The 20323-nt window shown below is 39.1% G+C and overlaps 1 protein-coding gene across 4 annotated transcripts in view; it reads right to left on the bottom strand.

The window, feature by feature from the left end:
* Positions 1-20323, bottom strand: part of ZMAT4 (zinc finger matrin-type 4) — a 303306-nt gene that overhangs the window by 224871 nt on the left and 58112 nt on the right. For all 4 annotated transcript variants that reach the window (XM_081128908.1, XM_081128906.1, XM_081128907.1 and 1 more), the window contains one exon: positions 14771-14876. In XM_081128908.1, coding sequence (XP_080985034.1) covers positions 14771-14872 — 102 coding nt within the window. In that variant the 5' untranslated portion in view covers positions 14873-14876. The remainder of the gene's footprint in view (positions 1-14770; positions 14877-20323) is intronic.

A 20323-nucleotide genomic window follows, 5' to 3' on the forward strand; every position in this document is an offset into this window, starting at 1 on the left:
TGGAATCTAATCAACAAGATAAACTAACAAACAAAATAGAAACAGACTTATAGAGAACAGACTGACAGCATTTAGAGAGGAGGGGTTTGTGGGGCTAGATGAAAAAGGTGAAGAGATTAAGCAAAAAAAAATATTCATAGACACAAACGTACATGAGATCTTAACAGTTATAAAAACCCTATTTAGAGCTTCTATTTACATGTTATTCTGAAGTATTTCATTTGTTTGATGTATGATGTTGTGACTTGCAAAATTCATCAGTGACAGAAAGTAAATGACTTTGTGTTTATAGTTTTAAAAAAAAATAAAAGAATTGAGAAGCATAAGTCAAACTGATTTTTCTTTCTAACTAAGTCATCCTAAATCTCCATGATGAATAGCACATACCTACACTTCTCCAGTGCTACTTACACCCTTCTCATTTGTATGGTTGTCATTTCCGCTCCTGTCTTAACTCCCTGTCCTAAATAAGGACAAGATCTTTGTCTTTTTCATCTAGGGATTCCTGTAGAGGAGGAAAACAATGCATCTATTATGGTGCATCTACACAGTGTAGATGTTCCATATGCAGGCAGACATCAGGGGTGTTCATCACCATGCTCCTAACTTGGAAGAAAATACTGCGAAATAGCTGCAAATCACCCACCTCTGAGAATCCTGTACTACTTGGCTGACCCAAATATAAGAACACTAGCCAGTGTGTCCTTCTATACACCAGCGTCACAAAAATAAGCTGAAGAGACTTGTAGTTTTCCAGATGAATGTCCCCAGAGGGCAAAATAAGACCCTCTTGAATTCTGGAGTTAACCCCAAAAGTCTGAGCATGCCAGATGGTGGTGAAGCAAAATTATACTCTAGGTGTTCCCTGTCTTTCAAAGATGTAAGAGATAGCCTTGGACCCTATGACCCAACCCCAATTGTGGCTCTCTATTTTCATTAAATGGAGAATGTGTATCCCTGCCACATTAATATTTAGCTACAAGACTGCTTTTCTGAGCCAACACATTTTGGTCTTTAAGGTGCTAATGTAGTAAACATTACTCTTCATTTATTTATTTAGAAAATATTTCAATAAAAATTCTAAATGTCATAAAAACCCAGTGATACCAGATTAACTTCAGCATATTGATTAGTCCATAAATACTGCCCACTGAAGTCTTACCTCAGGCATGTCAAACCATTCCAAAGATATTTGGATGCTTGAAGTACTAGCACCATGCTCTTTTAGTGCCCTCAGCTTATTCAGCTTTAGGTTTTTAAACATTTCTTTCAAATGTGGTCTTGCCTTCTCATACACACAGTCCCTAAACAAACTGACTTGATTAATTCTTTGCATAGAGACAATATCAGACTAATACAGCTTTTAAACTAGGAAAACCTTATCATATAGTTTACTATTACATGGATCTGATAAAGAACAGGTCAAATCATGTCTCTGGATCATCATAATTATATAGATTGGAAGCAGACACAAGGCAGTAACAGCCAATTGGGCAGGAGTTAGACATGCCACTAGCAAAATAAAGAACATACACCATGGCACTTTCCTTTCTTTTAAGAAAATATAATGTGTGCTTTTTTCTTTAACTCAAAGGAGAACACTATGGGAGCACCTGAAACAGTAAAGTTTTCAGTAAAGAATATTATAGCACTTTGCAAAGAAAATGTGGTAATGAAAATGCAGCTTAAGGGTGAAATTGGGGAAAAAGATAGCATATTTTGGCTTTTTATTATGGAATATTTAAGAGACAGTTTGGCAATAAATGTTAACATCTTTCTAACAGTTGGGAGTGCAGTTGTAGAAAGCTGAAGACTCACTTTGACTTATTGACACAGCTGAGTTTTCAGTTCCATTGCTCATCCCCAGAGGAAATGCGACACACGGGGGGGGGGGGGGGGGGGGGGAGTAGTGCTTATCCTCACTGGATGTAGGCGTGAGCTACTGTTCCACGGCCACATTAGGCATTTTCACTCAGCGGAGGCAGTAAGAAAAATAGGTGGAAGAGGCAAGCAAATCAGTAAGAAGGGATAAAAAAGACTAAAATGTAAAAGAAAAGGCCAGAAAAAATAACCTTCAATAGACTGTTTATCCTAAACATCAATTAATCAAAAAAAAACTGTTATTGCCCGGCCAGGCGTGGCTCAGCAGTTGAGCATCGACCTAGGATCCAGGCGATCGGGGTTCGAGTCCCGGTCAGGGCACATGCCCGGGTTGCAGGCTTGATCCCCAGTCGGGGGTGTGCAGGAGGCAGCCGATCAACGATTCTCATCATTGATGTTTCTATCTCTCTCTCTCCCTCTCCTTTCCTCTCTCTGAAATCAATAAAGATATATTTTTTTTAAAAAAATGTTATTTATTATGTCCCTCTACATTCAAATATAGTGCAGAAGAAGGAAACTAAAATCATGTCCCTTGTCCTCAACATAATTACAATTTAGTTAAAGAGATGTGATTAAACCTTGGTAAAAGAATAGAAAGAAAGAAAAATATCATTAAAAACTAAATTATATGAAAATTGTATTTGTACTCATGTGTTTTATGTTTATTAAATTACATTTCCCTGGAATTTAATGTAGAAATTGGGTTAACGTTGGATAAATGGATAGGTAGATATTCCTGCTTTAGGATAAGATGACTTGGTACTATAAAGATATCAATTCTCTTCAAGTTAATTCTTAAATTTAATGGAATTCCAATAAAATTTCAACTACATTTTGCTAATGAACTCAAGCATCTATATGAACAACAAAAGTTGTTGTTCTCTGCACAAATAGCTAAGTCAACTCTGCAACAGAAGAGGAAAGAGATGCAACTTGTCACTCTCAGATATTAAGACGTAACACCAAGGCCTAGTAATTAAATAAAATATGGACTGACCCAGATAAAAACAAATAGAATCACAGAACTGAATAGAAAGGTCTGATGCAGAGTCAAGTACATGTGGGAAATGAACATATGGTAAACATGGCACCACAAATTATGGGGAAACAATGGATTATAGATGGTGACAGGAAAACTGGTTCACTGTGTGGAGGAAAATTTAAGTGGCTTCCTACCTTACACAATATATAAAGGTAGGCTCCAAATGGAGTTAAAGACAATTTGAAGTATCAAATTAATAAAATCTAGTATACTTAATTTCTGTGATCTATCAATGGGCACGAATTCTTAAATTGTAAGGCAAAAAGTTTATTAAATGTATCACATAAAAATGAACAAGTTTAACAAGTAAAACTGTTAAGGGCCATCATGAACAGATTCATAAGAAGATGACTGAATGGAAGAAGATATTTCCAATGTCTAAATCCAACAAATAATATACATGGAAATCAAAAAGAAAAAGAGACAAAGGACATGAACAGGAAACACCAAAAATAAGAGGAAAGTAAAAGGGTTAATAAGTATACAAAAAGCAGTTCAAACTTTAGAGTAAGTAATCACAAAATATAAATATCAGCTAGATTAGAAAACAATAAGAAAGCTGAACAAAGTCATTTATTGGTAGAGCTGTGGATATGGGAACCCTCATGTACCAACCCTCTTCTAAGGAAGGCTTAACCAAATTAATCTGATTTATGATGCCCAAGTTCCACTACTGTCAGAATACCCATCTCAGATAAGTCCTCACACAGGTTCTTTAGGAATCATGTTTAAGGATATTTGTCACAGCATTGCCCCGGTTAGTTGGGCACTGGAAGCAATCTAAGTACCCATCCCTAAAGGAATGGAAAAAATCAAAATATGACAGATGCTCACTATGGAAGGTTGTGCAGCATTTAGGAACAAGAGATGAGATACGGGAGTAGAATGGGCCTTAGAAGCATACTGCTGAATGAAATAGCGAGATAAGAATGAGAGTCACATCACAGCACCATTTGTATACATTAAAAATACATGCCTACTCTGTGCATAATGACTGCCTTCCAGTACAATATGGAAAGGCAGGAAATGTACAATTTGCAGTGAAGAAACCTGGCAAACATTACCTAGAGCTGGAGGATCAAGGTCAACATCAAGAGTGATAGAGAAGTCATGTTGGTAACAGGACCCTTGATATGACGTGATGAGAATGGCACTTTAGGCTCTGTGATCTTCCCCACCAAGAATGCTTAACCCCAGCCTAATAATAATAATAAATCAAATAAATCTCCATTGGAGGTCATTCTACTAAATACCTCACCAGTAATCCTCAAAATGATCAATGTCATCAAGAACAAGGAAAGTCTGAGAAGCTGTCACAGTAGATAGAGGAGCCTAAGGAGACCTGCTGGCTAAATGTAACGTGGAATCCTGGATGGGACCCTCCATCAGAAAAAGGACATTAGGTAAAAATTAAGGAAATCTGAATAAAGTACAACCCTCACCCCTTACAATGTATGTTATATAATAATGTATCAATGTTGGTCCATTAGCTCTGACAAATGTACCATAGTAATGCAAGATGTTAACCGTAGGGGAAACTGGGTCAGGGTATTTAGAAGCACTGTACTATGTTTGTAACTTTTCTGCAAGTCTGAAACTAAACTAAAATAAAAATTATTTTAAAATACACATGTCCACAAAACAATACACATGTTAAAGAACTATATACAAATAATAAATGGTTACTTGTGAGGATGCAGAGAGGATGGGCATGAGGAGTGGGGATAAAAAGAAAGAAGACTCCAATTTTCTCCTGTTACAGAAGAAAGAACTAAAATCTGGAAGGGGTGAGTGACTTAGCTAAGGATGTATTTGTAACATAGGACTTCTGACCTCGAGTACACCAAAGCTCTTTTCCTAACTCAGGCCTGCTTGGCCTCCTCTGAGGATAAGCTAGGAGTGAACTCACTTCACAGAAAGGAAATGAGGAATTCAGCAGGTGGGCCAAAAGAAAGAATGAACTTTTCCATGACGTGGAAAAAGATGTTGCTTTGAGGCTTTAAAGCAAGTCACAGCACCCTGTAGAGCTCCCTGCATTAAATACGGGGGCCGGCTTTAGAGCTATAGAAACCTGGGGAGTAAGATAAAGGGCATTATTTAGGGCCCAACCTGGAGAAGCTTCATTTTCAGAAGACAGACTTACTAACAGTAAGCCAATAGCTATAAGGAACTGATGAAAACAGAAATGGGTAGGATTCCTTTCTTGGACCAGAAGGGAGGGAAACTTCTCAATTCCGGGGCAAAGCTCATGATGAAAAGGCCCGAACAGGAGGAGGAATATTTGTGGCAGGAATAGAAAAGAATTTTGTTCTATTATTCCTATTTTCTTAGTAAAATATAAAATTTTCAAACGGCCTATAGGCTTTTCAGTGTAAAGAAAGGAAGGACTCTTTCTACATCTGAATCAGTAGAGAGTGGGCATAAGAGCCTTCCCAGCAGCTGACACAGTGGTGCCAAAGACTATTCTAGAGGCCAGAGAGAGCTGAAGGACTGGGCAAGGAGCAAGGAGCAGTAGGCACAGGAGGGTACAATAGGAAGGCGGCCTGGGTACTTCCGGACTAGGTGCAATTATTTCTTTATGTGACCCTCAGAGAAACTGATGGAATCCAAAGTTAGAAAAATTTTACTCAAAATTAAGTCATCTCAGTAAAAGGCTGAAAAAACAAATTAAATTTTCAAAACACCAAGGAGAACACGCTGTCCTCAACACCTTCTCCAAGCATCAGAAGACACGTGGGCAGACATGGCTTAGATAAATGCAGGCCCACTACTAAGGTTATCAGGCTTTAAGTATCTCCTGTGTGTTAGTATCTTCTTAAAAAATCAACAGGCCCAGATGGCTCAGTGACTGCAAGGCCAGAAATGCATGTTTTCCAGTGAATGCTGGGAATGGAAAGCTGGAAGAAAAATCATCTCTGTCAATCATCAATCAGTACAGGATGGGATCTGAAATGCAATTGACATGTGCTTCACCAAATGAGTGTTCACAGGGAGAAAATCTTTTTCTACCGGAGTTTTATCAAGGCTACCAAGGAGTTAGGAGTCAATTCAATAAGTATGTCTTTATATATGCTGATACATTCATATAATGACAACCTACACCACAATTAAATAAAAATGGAGGACACAGCTGTCGCCATTTGTGAAAAATATATTAAAGAAAAATTAAATTGCATCTACATGCACAGAATATTTGAAAGAAAGTTGGCCACACAGGTTTCACCTGAGAAGGAGAACTGGGCAGCTGAGAAACATAAATAGGTGGGAGGTTTTTAGCATTTTACCTTGTTTTATACTTTTTGCATTCTGAATTGTGTGAATTTACTGCCTCTTCAAAAATTGTTCAAATAAAAAGATTAAATATTTATACATTTATACCCCCTCTATTTTCTTCAAAGGCTTTAAAAACACATGTCAAAATGTATCTACATCTAATGAAAAAAGATAAAATAAATAATTGAGAGATAATGGATGTAAAATAAAACAGGGAAAGGTAATTGATACCCAGAGGTAAAGTGAGCGCAATAAATGTGTCCACAGAATCCTGTCTAGTAGCTGGACATGGCCTAGAATTTGGGGGCTAAAGCAAAGCAGGAAACACGATCAGAGAATCAAGTGCCTGTAATGAACCCGCCTCTCAGGAGAGGCACCCTTTCTTGTAAGGGAGAGCAAAGAGAAATTCCTCTCAGACATTCATCTTTCAAAGACACTGGTACCAAAGACATGTCCTCAACCTCAGTTAACCCATGACGGACTATAATATGAGGAGGAAATACATTTTTATTTATCTCATTTTTATTTATAAAATGCTGAGACTGTTTGTTACCAGTTAGCTTACTTTGTCTTAGAAATTGGGGTTCTGCCATAAGAAAAAACTTGAATATTTGACACGGGTTTAGCAGATGGACAGTAAGTGGCATGGTTACACATATAGCAGACCCAGGTAATACAAAATACTGGAAAAAATATTGCCTACAACACCATGGAAGGTAGATCACCTCCTACTGAGCTTACAGCTCTAGAACTGGATGGTTCTCTGCAAGATGATGGTTATAGTCCTAAAAAGAGCTAGAAGAAGATGGAAAAAGCAGAGCACATGGATGCATATTTATTGTTTATTATTGTTTCTTACTGACGTTTGGTAAGATTTTTTAATGAAAGAATCAAAGAACTATAATGTGAAACTGGCACATTAGCAGAGGACAATAAAACAAAATAGTTACTCCAGAAATTTGGGGCTTAGAGGGTTGGAAAAGTGAATTTGCCAATTGTTTCCAGTCACCAAAAAGTAAGAGATGTCATTTTAAAAGACAATGTGAGTTGAAGACCCAGTGAGACTTCTTCTCAGTTACACATTGTGGCTCAGGACTTTGGCAAAAATTCGATGAAGGATGTGGTCCTTCCACCTGCTTTTAGATAACCTCAAGGTGGCCACCATAAAACTGGAAAGAGAATGAGGCGCAGAGGTGAGGAAGCAATAAAATAAACAGCCTTGAAATTGTGTCTGGGAAAGAACTGCATGGTTATGACATAATGGTGCTTTCTGAACACACACAAAATTAATCGAAAGCCTTCTATGTTATTGAGAGAGTTATATTACTAAAGCAGTTATGATCTTGAATTAGAAAAGCTTTGAATATTCAGTAAGCTTTAAATCAATCTGGCAGTCGAGGACCCAAGATCCGTTTCAGATGTGACAAGGAGGGGAGTGGGCAAGGAAACACAATAACATGTAGGGCTGGAGGGCCGAGCAGGGCTCACTGAGAAAAACAAACAGGAACGTCCCTCCCTGAGACAAAGATCAGAATCTCTGGGGAACTTCCCCCACCTCCTGGAAAGAGAATCTTCACCATGGGCACCCTGGGGATGCCAACTTTTCTCTGAGCCAGTGATTGCTCTGCCTTCTTCTCTTCCATTTTCTGAATGGGAAATGTCACCACTACTACTCTGGAGGAGAGGCAGCATTTCTCTTTTGCTCATAGGTTGCTGCTGAACCGAAAGAAATCACATCCACATCAGAGACTGGGTAGAACTCAAAGTTGTCCCTTGGAGAGCGGGTGCGTGTGTCCTATGTGCAAAAGAAAGAATGAAGTGGATATTTGGTGACTAGAGGGATAGATGGTGGCAGAGGCGACCCTATGTGTTTGTTCAACCCATTTCATTTTCCCGCACATTTAAATTACATTTCCCAGCTTCCCCTGAAGTTAGGTGGGACCATGTGATAGAATTCTAGCCAGTGGAAAAATTTGGCCTGGCACCTAAAACCCAATGAAAAACATTATATGCTCTCAGCAAATGAGGACTCATGATGTAGAGCATAGTCTTAACCAATGAGCACTGAACACACACATCACCTGACAATTACTCTTAGCCGATGTGTGTATCGTCCCAGGTTAAGTGTGTTCTTCAGCTTACTGTTGTTTACTTCACCGAAGCCTCTCTATGAACCATTCCTTTTTGTGTTGCAATGAACTATGTTGACTAATAATAGCTGATAAAAGGTAAAATGACTGAACTTGCTAAAATGAAACAACGCAAAATTTAAGAATAGTTTCAAATTTATAGACACTCAAGGATCTTTAATGAAATGGTCAAGACACAGAGGTTCAAGATGTTCACGCAATCAGAAATAGATCGAAGTCCTCTGCCACTGTGAAGGGTAACAAGAATCACTTTAGCCTAGACTAATGCACCAATAACTGTATTAACAGCACCCAGAAGAAATTAAGCTTGCCATGACTGCAAGAGATTTGAAAAGACTGAAACAGTAATTCTTACTGTACAGTGCAAAGAAGTCACCATCACAAGAATCCTGCTATAAAGACCTTTTATTATCCTTACCCAGTTAATACTTGAATCTCCAGGAGCACACACCTGCAATACCCAGGATAGGTGTGGACCCAATGAGCCCTGACAGTATTCAAGTCCATTTAATGTAGTACCTGGCAGGACTAATGAGCTGTAGAAACACAAGATGGCATTGACCCTCAATTCTCATACATGGGAAAGGAGTTGTCCAGACTGTGTTAACTCAAGCAGTTAAAAAAAGAAAAAGAAAAGGCAAAATTGAGAGGAAGGTATGAGAGACTAAGGGAAAGAAGACATTAAAGGCATTAAAGTACCAGAAAGTCATGACACTTTAATCAGCACATATTTGGGACCTGAATTTTCACTTTGTCACTTACTCACAAAGTACTTAAACCCACCTTTTATTAAAGAGACCAGAAGCATGCCCTTTGGCTGTTACCCTGGATTAAAAAGAAAGCTAGGGAAAGCCAAAGTTCTTTTGGAAGGCAATCAAAACAAGTGAAAGAGGAAAAACCTATTTCAGTAGGTCCTGTGTGTCTGCTGCTACACTGACAAGAGAACAATACTGGAGTCTGCCATTCCCAGGTGGGCTAATGAGGTTCATTTACCAGGATTGACATTACTTCAAGATTCAGAGATGTTGGAAGGATTTCTCATCAGTTTAGAGAATTGTCTTTCCAATAACTGCAAAACCATCACTTACGCCTTGAAGGTCAGTTCCCCAGTACAGTTTGATTCCCAGTGTATACCATTGCCTCTTCTGGTGCACCCATGAATGCTTCCATTAAACTTGACCACTGCCTTCCTCCTCCAGTCCCACACCCAGCTTCTTGATCAACCTCTAAGTGTCAATGGGCAAAGCTCTGTGGTAGGTGCTGTGGAAATAAATGAAATAACTCAATGCATGACTCCTGTCTGCCCTCAGGAAGCTTACAATCTTGTTTGGAGGTGCCAGGACACCTGAACCACTGATTTCACGAGGAACAATTAATTCCACACATGCCATAGAAGCACAGTTACCATTAGGGTTCACAAGAAAGGGTAAGCAATAGGGATTGGCACATTTATGGCTGGTTTCATTGGGCCTGCCTAACAAGAGTTTTCTCTTTCCTCCTAGATCTGCTCATTCACCTTCTTCCTTCAACTTCACTCAAAGTGATAATAATAATAATAATCTCTATGTCCTTTTGGTTTTATTTCTCATTGTCTTCCCTATGCAAATCCTCTTCTTTCTACATGCCAAAAATTCACTCCTTCACTCATGCAATCAACTCTTTCCCTTTGCAGAAAATTATTCTTTAGCTACTTGAAACTACAGCAAACTACTCAAGTTGCCTCACTGCCTAACCTCTATAACACTCAGGCATTCTCTTTTGAAAGCTTGCCCTTCCCCTCTGTGTCTGTGTCTACTTGTTTTATTAACTCAGACTATTCATCCAGAGAGCAGAAATAACATCTAATTATAGTTTCCACCAAAACACTAACATGTTAGTAATGCTTAGCAAGTAAGAAAAATAATAATGCCCTGGCATTTCCCTTTTTTTTTTTTTTTCCATCTCAGGACTTCATATGCAAAAAGAGATTTTAAAAGTACAGCATGGAAAGGTTTGGTCCATTAGACATATATTAGGTTTTTCTGTCCTGCTATACAAAGGTTCAGCCTTTTAAATGGGGCATGCAACTATTAGGCATTAACCCATCTGCTATGTTTTTCTCTCTTGCTCCAAGGGACTAGCACCCCAGTCTCATGGAATAAGTCATATGAAAAGTTATTCTTTTCTCAATACACCTAAACCACAACCAATGGACTGTCATTCAGAGATGCTCGATTATACTCTTATGCTCCCAAATGCCTAAGAAATTCATAAGAATCCAAACACCCCTTTTCTTTATGCCCTGACCCCACCCTACCTGTATGTGCTCCTGCCCCCTCCCTTCCCTACCAAAATCCTCCAGCCCAGACAGCCAAGCCTCTTCAGCACTTCCCGGAGATACCAAGACTTCTCATTCCAGCAACCCCTATACTTAACCCATCTATTGAGGCCTCAATAATTCATGACATTCCCCACAAATCTTTCTTGACCATAATAGCTCTTAGTAATGACTCACTTTTTTGAATTTTGACTATGCAAATATCTAAAAAGCTAACAGCACCACGTAGCATATATCAGAAAGCCAAATGGGCAGAACTACTAACATTCTGTTTATGTCAAAGTCCATCAGCAGCTCCTTAGGAGCAGGCAGCAGAGTTTTACAGATTATTTTCTCAGTATCACACAATATTTATACCACATCGAACTATTCGTGGCTTTTCCTTCCAACGAAGTTTATAAGCTTCTTGGGGGCAGAGATTATTTCTCACGTAGCTGCAGAACCTCCTGTCATAACTAGCAATAATAATTCTGGACAGGACACACAGAAAGTACACAGTAACTTGTCAATGATTAGCTCCATAGGGAAGCTAGGGATATTGTCTGGTTGAACTGAAGAGTAAAATCATACTAAAGCAATAAATCAGTGAAAGAGCCTTGAGAACAAGTGTGACACTTTCAATGATTTGAGTGGGACTTCAGACTCATAGAGACCCATTCTATATGCAGTTTCAGCAGAGAGGATGTGGTGGAGGGAGGGGGGAGATTAATAGAATCAGAGCGTCAGTTCTCAAATGGTCTTCAAAATCATCTGATGCGAGCCATCCTTTTACAGAGGAAGAAGTCCTGGGGCAGTTTCCTAACTGAAGCTGGAAGGCCAGCTTCACAGCATAAGGTGGCCTCAGTCCTGACTGTGCCCTTTGCACATGCAAGGAGCTTTGCAGCAAGAACACACATGCCATTTCTCACGGAAGGAAGTGCCTCACCTCTGCCTGGAGGCAGGGAGTGAAACATCATTCATAGTTCCCATCCGGGGTTAATGGGAATGCATTTAATGTTGTTTTAATGATGTGTAACATTGTTAATTGCAGATCTATTGTGATTGCTTTCTTTTCTTTATCTCATCCATGCTACATGAAACAAATACTAACACATCCTCTAAACAATTAAAGTGTGCCACAGCAGGGATACAGTGTGGTGACAAGAAAACTTGAGTTCAAATAACTAAACCCTTCATTCAGCTAAGATATTTTTTCTTTTAAAAAATATTTTTGATGCTTTCAATGTTCTGACATTATTTTTTTAGCTCAGGTAACAACAAAGCAGGTCTGGACAGTCTCACCAGGATATTTTTATAAACAAACATTAACTGACAATCTATGATATGCAGGCACTATTCCAGGAACTGTGGAAGATCAAATGAATAAAATTCTTTTTCTGTCCTCAAGTATCTGGCAAAATGATTAAAAATGAACACAAAATATCTAGTAAAGGGAGAACCTAAAGGACTGATAGGAAGCTATAGAGTTTCAAAGCAAAGACAGATTCCCTGATTTTCCTTAATTAGGGAAATCAAAAGAATAAAACCATATGTGTTTATAAAGCAATATCCACAGAAACTAGAAAGTTCTTAATTTCAAAAGATGGATATCTTCCATATTAGGTAATTCTTTAGAATTCACATTTACTTCTAACATTCAATTGCCTATTTTCAAAAGAAAATGCTTTTTTCATAGATGCTGAATTTTTAGTTTTCTCCAAAGAGCAAGTTTTATTTGCCTTCAACAAAATATTGCTACAACGGAGTTAATAATGAAAAACAATATAATTTTGCATGTGTGGCACACTTTACAGCTTCCAAAGCATTTGCACAAATACTATTTCAATAGGTCTCATTGGGCTGCCACAAAACCCTGAGAGGTACACAGGGTCAGTTTACTGTCATTTTGGGTGTGTACATGTGCATGTTATTATTATTATTTTCACTGTGCACAGAGGATTCTGAGGCTCAAAGGAGTTTGATGAGTGACAGTGACAACTGGCATTTGTCAGACTTGTCAGACAAAAAGAATATTGCTGGCTAAGCTCTCCAATCTAAAATTACTTACAAATTATTACACTTGAAAATTAAATGGTTTGGGGGAAATTGGAAAGCCACATGCAAAAGAATAAAACTAGAATACGGAATTCAGATTTAAAACTATATTCTTGTCCCCATGTGCAAAACTTAATTCAAAACCCAGATCAAATACCTAAATATAAGACCTAATACGATAAATTACATAGAAAAAAACATACGTACTAACCTTATAAACCTTGGTCTTAGAGAACATTTTATGAACTTGACCCCAAAGGCAAGGGAAGTAAAGGCAAAAATAAATGACTGGGACTATATCAAACTAAAAAGCTTCTGCACAGCAAAGGAAACTGACAACAAAACAAACAGGCAACCAACCTACTAGGAGGAGATATTTGCAAACAACAGCTCTGACAAGGGGTTAATATCCAAAATATACAAAGAACTCATACAACTCAACACCAAACAATCCAATTAAAAATAGGCAGAGGACCTGAACAGATATGTTTCCCAAGAAGACATACAAATGGCCAATAGATATATGAAAAGTAAAGGTGTTCAACTTCACTAGGTATTACGGAAATGCAAATGAAAACTACAATGAGATACCACCTCACATTAGAATGGCTTTTATCAACAAAATAGGTAATAGCAAGTGTTGGAGAGGTTGTGGAGAAAAGGGAACCCTCATTCACTGCTGGTAGTGATGTAAACTGATGCAGCCACTAAGGAAAACAGTATTGAGGTTCCTCAAAAAATTAACAGAGCTACCATATGACCCAGCAATCCTTCTTCTGAGTATTTACTTGAAAAATTTGAAAACATTTATTCACAAAGATATGTGCACCCCTATGTTCAGTGCAGCGTTATTCACAGTGGCCAAGACAAGGAAGCAACCACAGTACTCTTTGATAGATGACTGGATAAAGATGCATGCGGTACATATATATATGATGGAATACTACTCAGCCATAAAAAAGATGAAATTCTGCCATTTCAACGACATGGGTGGACTTTGAGAATATTATGCTAAGCAAAATAAGTCAGTCAGGAAAAGCAAAGAACCAAATGATTTCACTCATATGTGGGATGTAAAACTGAAGCTCATAGACACGGACAACAGTGGTGGTTACCAGAGAGACAGGGGTAGGGGGGAGTAAAAGGTAAAGGGGCCCAAATAGATGATGATGGAAGATGACTTGACTTTGGGTAGTGGGCACACAATGCAGTCTACAGATCACACATCACAGAAATGTACACTTAAAACATATATAAACTTATTAACCAATGCTACCCCAATAAATTTAATTTAGAAACAAAAAAAGAAAGAAAGCTCATGTTCCCAGTGATATATGTTGTCTTGAAAAGTAAACAGGCCCTGGGCAGCACTAGGCACCTGGGGGCCCTGTTTCCCCTTTCTTTCACACATGGCACCTTGTTCCTTCCTCAGACACCAGCCAGCCTCTCTTCTCTCATCCTTTCTTCCCAACAGAGGTTCAAAAGGCAGCCATTTATCCTTCTACGCTAAAGAACTAAAGGCACTGAATTATATCCTTCAAGAATATTTGGGCTTTCAAACTTTGTTATAACTCTGCAGGGGAAGTCTTTCAGCTGATAAACACATTTAGGGCAGCTGCCACCAGGTGGAAGGAGCTTGGTACTGAGTCACGATGTTGCCATATTTCCCTGCAGTGAGGAACAAAGGGCCTCTGAGCTTATCTTTGGGGTCATTGAAGAAAAGAGAAGCTGGCACTAATGCATCCTGCCTCGTGTCCCTGAAAAGAACTTCAGGGATGAGCAATGACAGATTTAACAAGCAGAGAAAACACACTGAGCCTCGAGGGGCTGAGGTACAAAGGAAAAACCAGAATCTGGGAAGCAGCGAGGGCCTGAGAATGATGTCCCCCGCCCTCACTTCCAACCCCACACATCCACATTTCTCCTGGCCTGAGCTCAGAACACAAAGGATGAAGCCCTGTGGTTCTTAAAACCTGCCCCAACTCCAGAAGGGGCACCCTCATGTCCTACAACCACAACCCATGCTGCTCTTTCCTCCATTTGGAAACACTGGGCAGAAAAAGTGGTCCTTACCTCGTAATGGGCCACGCGCTGAGATTCAGATATCAGCTGTGCACTGCACACCTTGCAGTAACTGTCTGTAAATAAATCCTGGTCGATGTCGGAGGACTTCATCAGGCTAAAGAAGAGTCAACAGAAAGGAAAAATGAGTCCACTGCTTTGATGTTTATGCAAGACACTAACTGTGTAAAAAGGCCAAGAGCATCGTAATAGATCCCACAATGGTAACAGTGGGGAAGCTTTCCCTAAACCTTTGGTGTTACCACTTCAATTAAACATAGTAAGTGAATAGTTTATTATTTTCTCATAAATGCCCAATAGGGTTGCTGGTACTATAAAAAAATAAATAAATAAATAAAGGAAGTCCAGCTTTAGTTTTCTCTGTTTGATAAATCAGACTTACATCTCATACACTCACTGTCAAGAAATTATAGAAGAGAGTATTTTTACATATGGTTTTATGTTAACAAAGTATTATAAGCATTCCATATACCCAACAATAGGAAATAGGTTAAATGATTTTTGATGCATCCACATACTGGAACACTGGGTGAGTCCCAGATCCAAATTCAAATCTAATACTTTTTTAAAAGAATATTTAGTGCGCAGCTGGTGTCACTCAGTGGTTGAACATCATCGGCACATGAACCAAGAAGTGACTGGTTTGATTCCTGGTCAGAGTACATGCCTGGGTTACAGGCTCCGTCCCGAGTAGGGGGCATGCAGGAGGCAGCCAATTGATGATGTTTCTCTCTCATTCCTGTTTCTCTCTCTCCCTCTCCCTTCCTCTCTCTCTCAAAATCAATTTTAAAAAGTTTTTGAAAGAATATTTAGTGAAGTAAAGTTTACCATTATCAATAAAAAAGGTTTACAAATCATATGTACAGTATTATGTTAAATTTGTTTTCAAATATATATAGGTACATAAAAAACATTCCAGGAAATTTCAATAAAATTTTAATAGCAGTTATCTTTGAGATATTATAGGAAATCACCTACGTAATTTTCTTTATTTTTAAATTTTCTACAGTGAACATGTAATACAAGTTACCTTTGTCAAGAGCCTTGTAATTAATATGAAACCTAATTTTGAGTTTAACAGCTCTACTTTGAAAATTAAAAATTAAAATCAGACAGAACTATAACTTATACTTTATAAAATATGGAGTCCTCACCATTCCTGCTGACTCTTCTACATTTAGGGTTGTTGAAATTCACAAAGGCCACCTTCACCACTCCATACCACAGTTGAGACCACAAAGGTTAAGTATAAACATATTTTCAAATTCCAAACCTCAAATCAAAATGCAACCAAGGGTCTCAAGTTTGTGAAAATGACTTGGCAGAAAGGTGTCTGATAGCAGCTGAAGTATAATGTTACCACCCTAGAAACACACACCAATGCATCAGAAGGGTTTCCTCCAACCCTCAAACTTTGATTCATTTTACCTCCTGCCTTCCAGGCAAAAAGTAAGGACTGTGCCAGGCAACATGTGGTATGGAGAGGCAAGAGAATTTCAGACAATAGGCCGGCACCTTGGAGTTCACCTTATTCCAATGCCCTCATTTTACATACGAGACTGTCCAAAGTCACATTGTTGATACTTAGCATGGTCACAAATACTGCCTAGCTTGCAAGACTCCAATTTCCACAGTCCAGATCCCTCCAAGGTCTAATGCTGCCCTCCAGGCACGCGATGATGGATGAGTCACTAAGCCCTGCAGGTCTCAGTTTCCTTCCTATAAAAAGTGAGAACATATTTTCCCTGCCTCCTTAGAGAATTATGGTTAATATCGAAAGAATATAGGAGAAGGTACTATACGAATGTAAAACTCTCTTCGTTTCAAAGGGGTTGTTTTCACACTTTTAATAATATACAGTACTGATGTTGGTAAGATACTACTGTCTTTTTTTTAAATGATATGAATAAGTTTCTTTTCATGGTCCTTGACATCAGTGAACTGTGGAGCCAAGCTCCGTTGGTAGGGCTGTGTGGTTCCTAGTGTCTGTCTCCCTCCTGAAGTCCTATTGACCATCCCCAGAAGGCTCAACTTCTGGAGAAGCTGAAGGTATGTTTAGAAGGGTATGTTCCGAGGCAGAGTAAGAGAGATTTGGAGCCCAGACTGATGACATCAAGTGCACTGATTTGTCTCTTGGTCCATCTTGTTCTGGCCTCAGAGAAATAAGCCAGTTACTAACTAGACTGATGCCATTGTGTGAAGTTTCTGTACCTTGAACTCTCTCATGTCAGAGATTTGTTGCTGGTTTTGTTTGTTCCAAAGGCTCATTAGGTTCTTTTTTTCCCTGAACATGGAATCTTGGTCTTTGGTTTTGAAACCAAATTTAGACTCTTGGCTCTGGAACCCCAATTTCCTTAGCAAGTTGCTCTCTGGAATCAATCCCAGGATACGGGTTGTTTGCAAATGCCGCAATGAGGGTGTGTAGTTGGGAGGAAGTATAACTGGTACAATACCATCTATCTTCTCTACTTCGAATTTTCTCCACAGGGTGATCTTTGTCTTGGCTTGTCTCGAAGTCCTCTTCGGTTCTGATCTTTTCTGTACTCAGTGCCTAGCTCTTTGTTTCTGAAACCAAATCTGGATTCTAGACTCTTCAGTGTTGATTTCTAAGACAAGCTTTTGCTTACAGTGCAGCCTCGGTAAGGTTTTTGGTTGAACACTTTGATGAGGATTTTCAATTGATCTTCTGTGAATTTGGTGCAGCTTCATCTATGATTCATTGCTATGGTCTTGTTTCGAGAGTTGTCTTGAGCTATGTTGGAAGAGAGTCCTGAAGTCTCAACCTTCAACCAGGAGTGGCCAAGTCTTGACTAAAGCAACAAAATGAAAGATTGTGGTCCATTTTGAGGGATTTTTGAAACCATCTAAATAGCTGTGTAAAGAATGCCTGCCTTAACAACTCCAAACTCACTTTCTACCTTGACCTTGGCTGCCATGGCCCATTGGGCATTCATATTAAGTGATTTAATACTACAGTACCTCTGGTTTTTCAATGCCCCCAGAACCATGGTAAAGACCACTGATTCTCGCAGCTGAAGTGGGTATGTTTTTCTGGAAGCACTGGTCTTGGAAGATAGCCCAGGCAGCCTAGAGTCCTGCACCTGAAGTTCCTGGAGACTCATTATCTCATATGACAACCTGTTCTAGAGAGTCTGGCAACTCTAGTTGTCAGGTACTTTTTAGGTTGCATCAAAATCTGTACCACTGTAGATTTCACTCATTGATTCTGTCTTTGGGTACAACACAGAACAATTTTACTCTCCTTTTTCATGAGATATCCTCCCTCAAGTGTATAAAGATAGCTCTCTTCTGTCTATTCCCACTCCCTGTCCTGCCTTACCATCTTGGTCTGTGCTTATCTCTTTATAGGCCATATTCAAAGGCAGTGCCAAGAACATAATGAAACACTACAGATGTGGTGTAAATGGGGCAGAGAATCACAAATTCATATGACTATCCAAAATATCCATTGTCATTTGTAATGTTCTCTATTCACATCCTGGAATGCAAATGGAGAAGTGGTGCTTTGGTGATGGGAAAATGTAGTACAACATTTTGAAATGCCAAATGGGAGAAGACTTATTAGGTGTAGTTTTGAAGCTAGGCTCCTATAAGTAGTTGTGTTTAAATATTATCGTGTTCTCTGCTATTTTTAATAAAGAAGTGCATAAAAATAGATTCATGGGTGACCTGGTTAATAGGAATCTACAAACTCACTGCACACTCCTTCCTCATTATACAACCGACTGCAGAAATCAAACACTGTGAAAAGATATTCAAGGTACGTGTCGGACCAAGTGGGGCCTGTAGGAGTCTGAGTCTCAGTAAAGCAGCTGTGCAGCAGAAATAGCTTTAAAGGCAGAATATAAAATTTGTGTACTAAAAAAAATACTCACAGGAAGAAGAGAATATCATGGCTTTTTTTTCCACTGATTTTATATATATATATGTATATATATATATATATACATATATATATATTTGCATATAATATTGATTTGAACAAGCCCATATACAGTAAAATGACAATATAAGGCGCCTCTGAAATTTATGAGGCCCATGAATAAGTTAAATTCCAGTGGGAGGCAATTAGTGGACAAGTGTCAGCCTGGTTTGTGCATGAGGGCTCTTCTCTGAGAAAAGAGAACTCTCTCTGTGTAGGTCACTTTAAATAGCTAGAGGGACCGATTTATGATTTAAAGAGTGAAATTCCCAATGGGGAGGGGGAGCTTAGTGCCAGTTGATTCCCTCCTTTGGCTTCTTTAGAAAAGGATTATCAGCTTCTTGGGCCTTGGAAGTACAGGTGAGCTGGTAAGACGAAGGCAAACCTGACTTCCTGTCTTTAGCTTTGTCCATGGTTCTGAATCAGCAGCTAGACCAAAGACAGGGCAGGGCCACTGATCACTTACTGGTCAGTCCTACTGTCCCAACAGAGCCAATGTGTCATGACCTCCACCCCAGAAACACACTGACTGTGCTACACTCTGAGGCCTTAGGACATTGTGAGGAGAGAGACAAGAGTGGGGGGAAGGTAGGAGTTTGATTTTCTGGATCTGAAATAGATCTGAATGAAAATTTCCTCGGTGTTTCCCAACCCAGTGCATTCCAAAGCAGACACCGAAGATTTGAATAACCTCTCTATAACTCTTCAGTATTCGCAGAGGATAATGCTACCTGTATTTTAGTAAAGAAGCCCAGAGTGGAGTTGGAGGTAGTATTAGAACAGGAGTCTGATCAGATTTTTATTTGCTATTCCAGGTCTCTATGTAGAGATCTATTTATAGGTGTAGCAGTGACAGTGTAAAACTTCAAGGTATAGCTAGGTATAATAAATAAAGGAAGTATAAAGGAGAAGAACTTTTGTTTATTTAATAATGTTTTTTGAGCATCTTCAATATGTGAAGCACAGGGATAACAGAAGGCACAACTCCTATCTTCCAAATCATCATGAACTACTGAGTGAGAAGAGATACACACACACACCTAAGGCACAGGTAGCACGTGTAATTTGGCCAGCAAAAAGTGCTACAGGATTTGCGAAGGTAAGAGGGATTATAAGAAACTCTTCAAAGAGCTTCTACAAGAGTTGAACATTTAAGGATGGACAGAATTAGAGTGGAAGGAAGTGGGCTCCAACTCAAAAGCTAATACTTTTTCATGGCACAGAGAAGATACCACCAGTAGGCATGGGAAGATAAATACGAGGGGAATCAGTGTGTAAGGGGTAGAAAAGTACACAAAGCTCAGGACCCAGATGGAAGGAGAGACTGGGAAAGAAGAGCCAGGCCCCAAAATTTTTCTTGAGGTGCAAGGAATGGACTTTTCAGCATCTTAAGATGCAGATATGAAGCCTTCCTTTCTGCTTCCTGTGTCTCCAGAGCAGATTTCAGGAACATGGGCTGAAAACCCAGACAAACCTGAGGCTTTGTGAAAAGAGTAATATTCTTCATTCCATTCCATTTCTGACAGTGTTAAAATAGCTTCAGACTCAAAGATCCCAAAACCCATGAGGGGTTCCTCAGAGGAAAAATACATTAGTTCAAA

This window comes from Miniopterus schreibersii (genome assembly GCF_964146895.1).
Source record: "Miniopterus schreibersii genome assembly, chromosome: 2".
Lineage (NCBI taxonomy): Eukaryota > Metazoa > Chordata > Mammalia > Chiroptera > Miniopteridae > Miniopterus > Miniopterus schreibersii.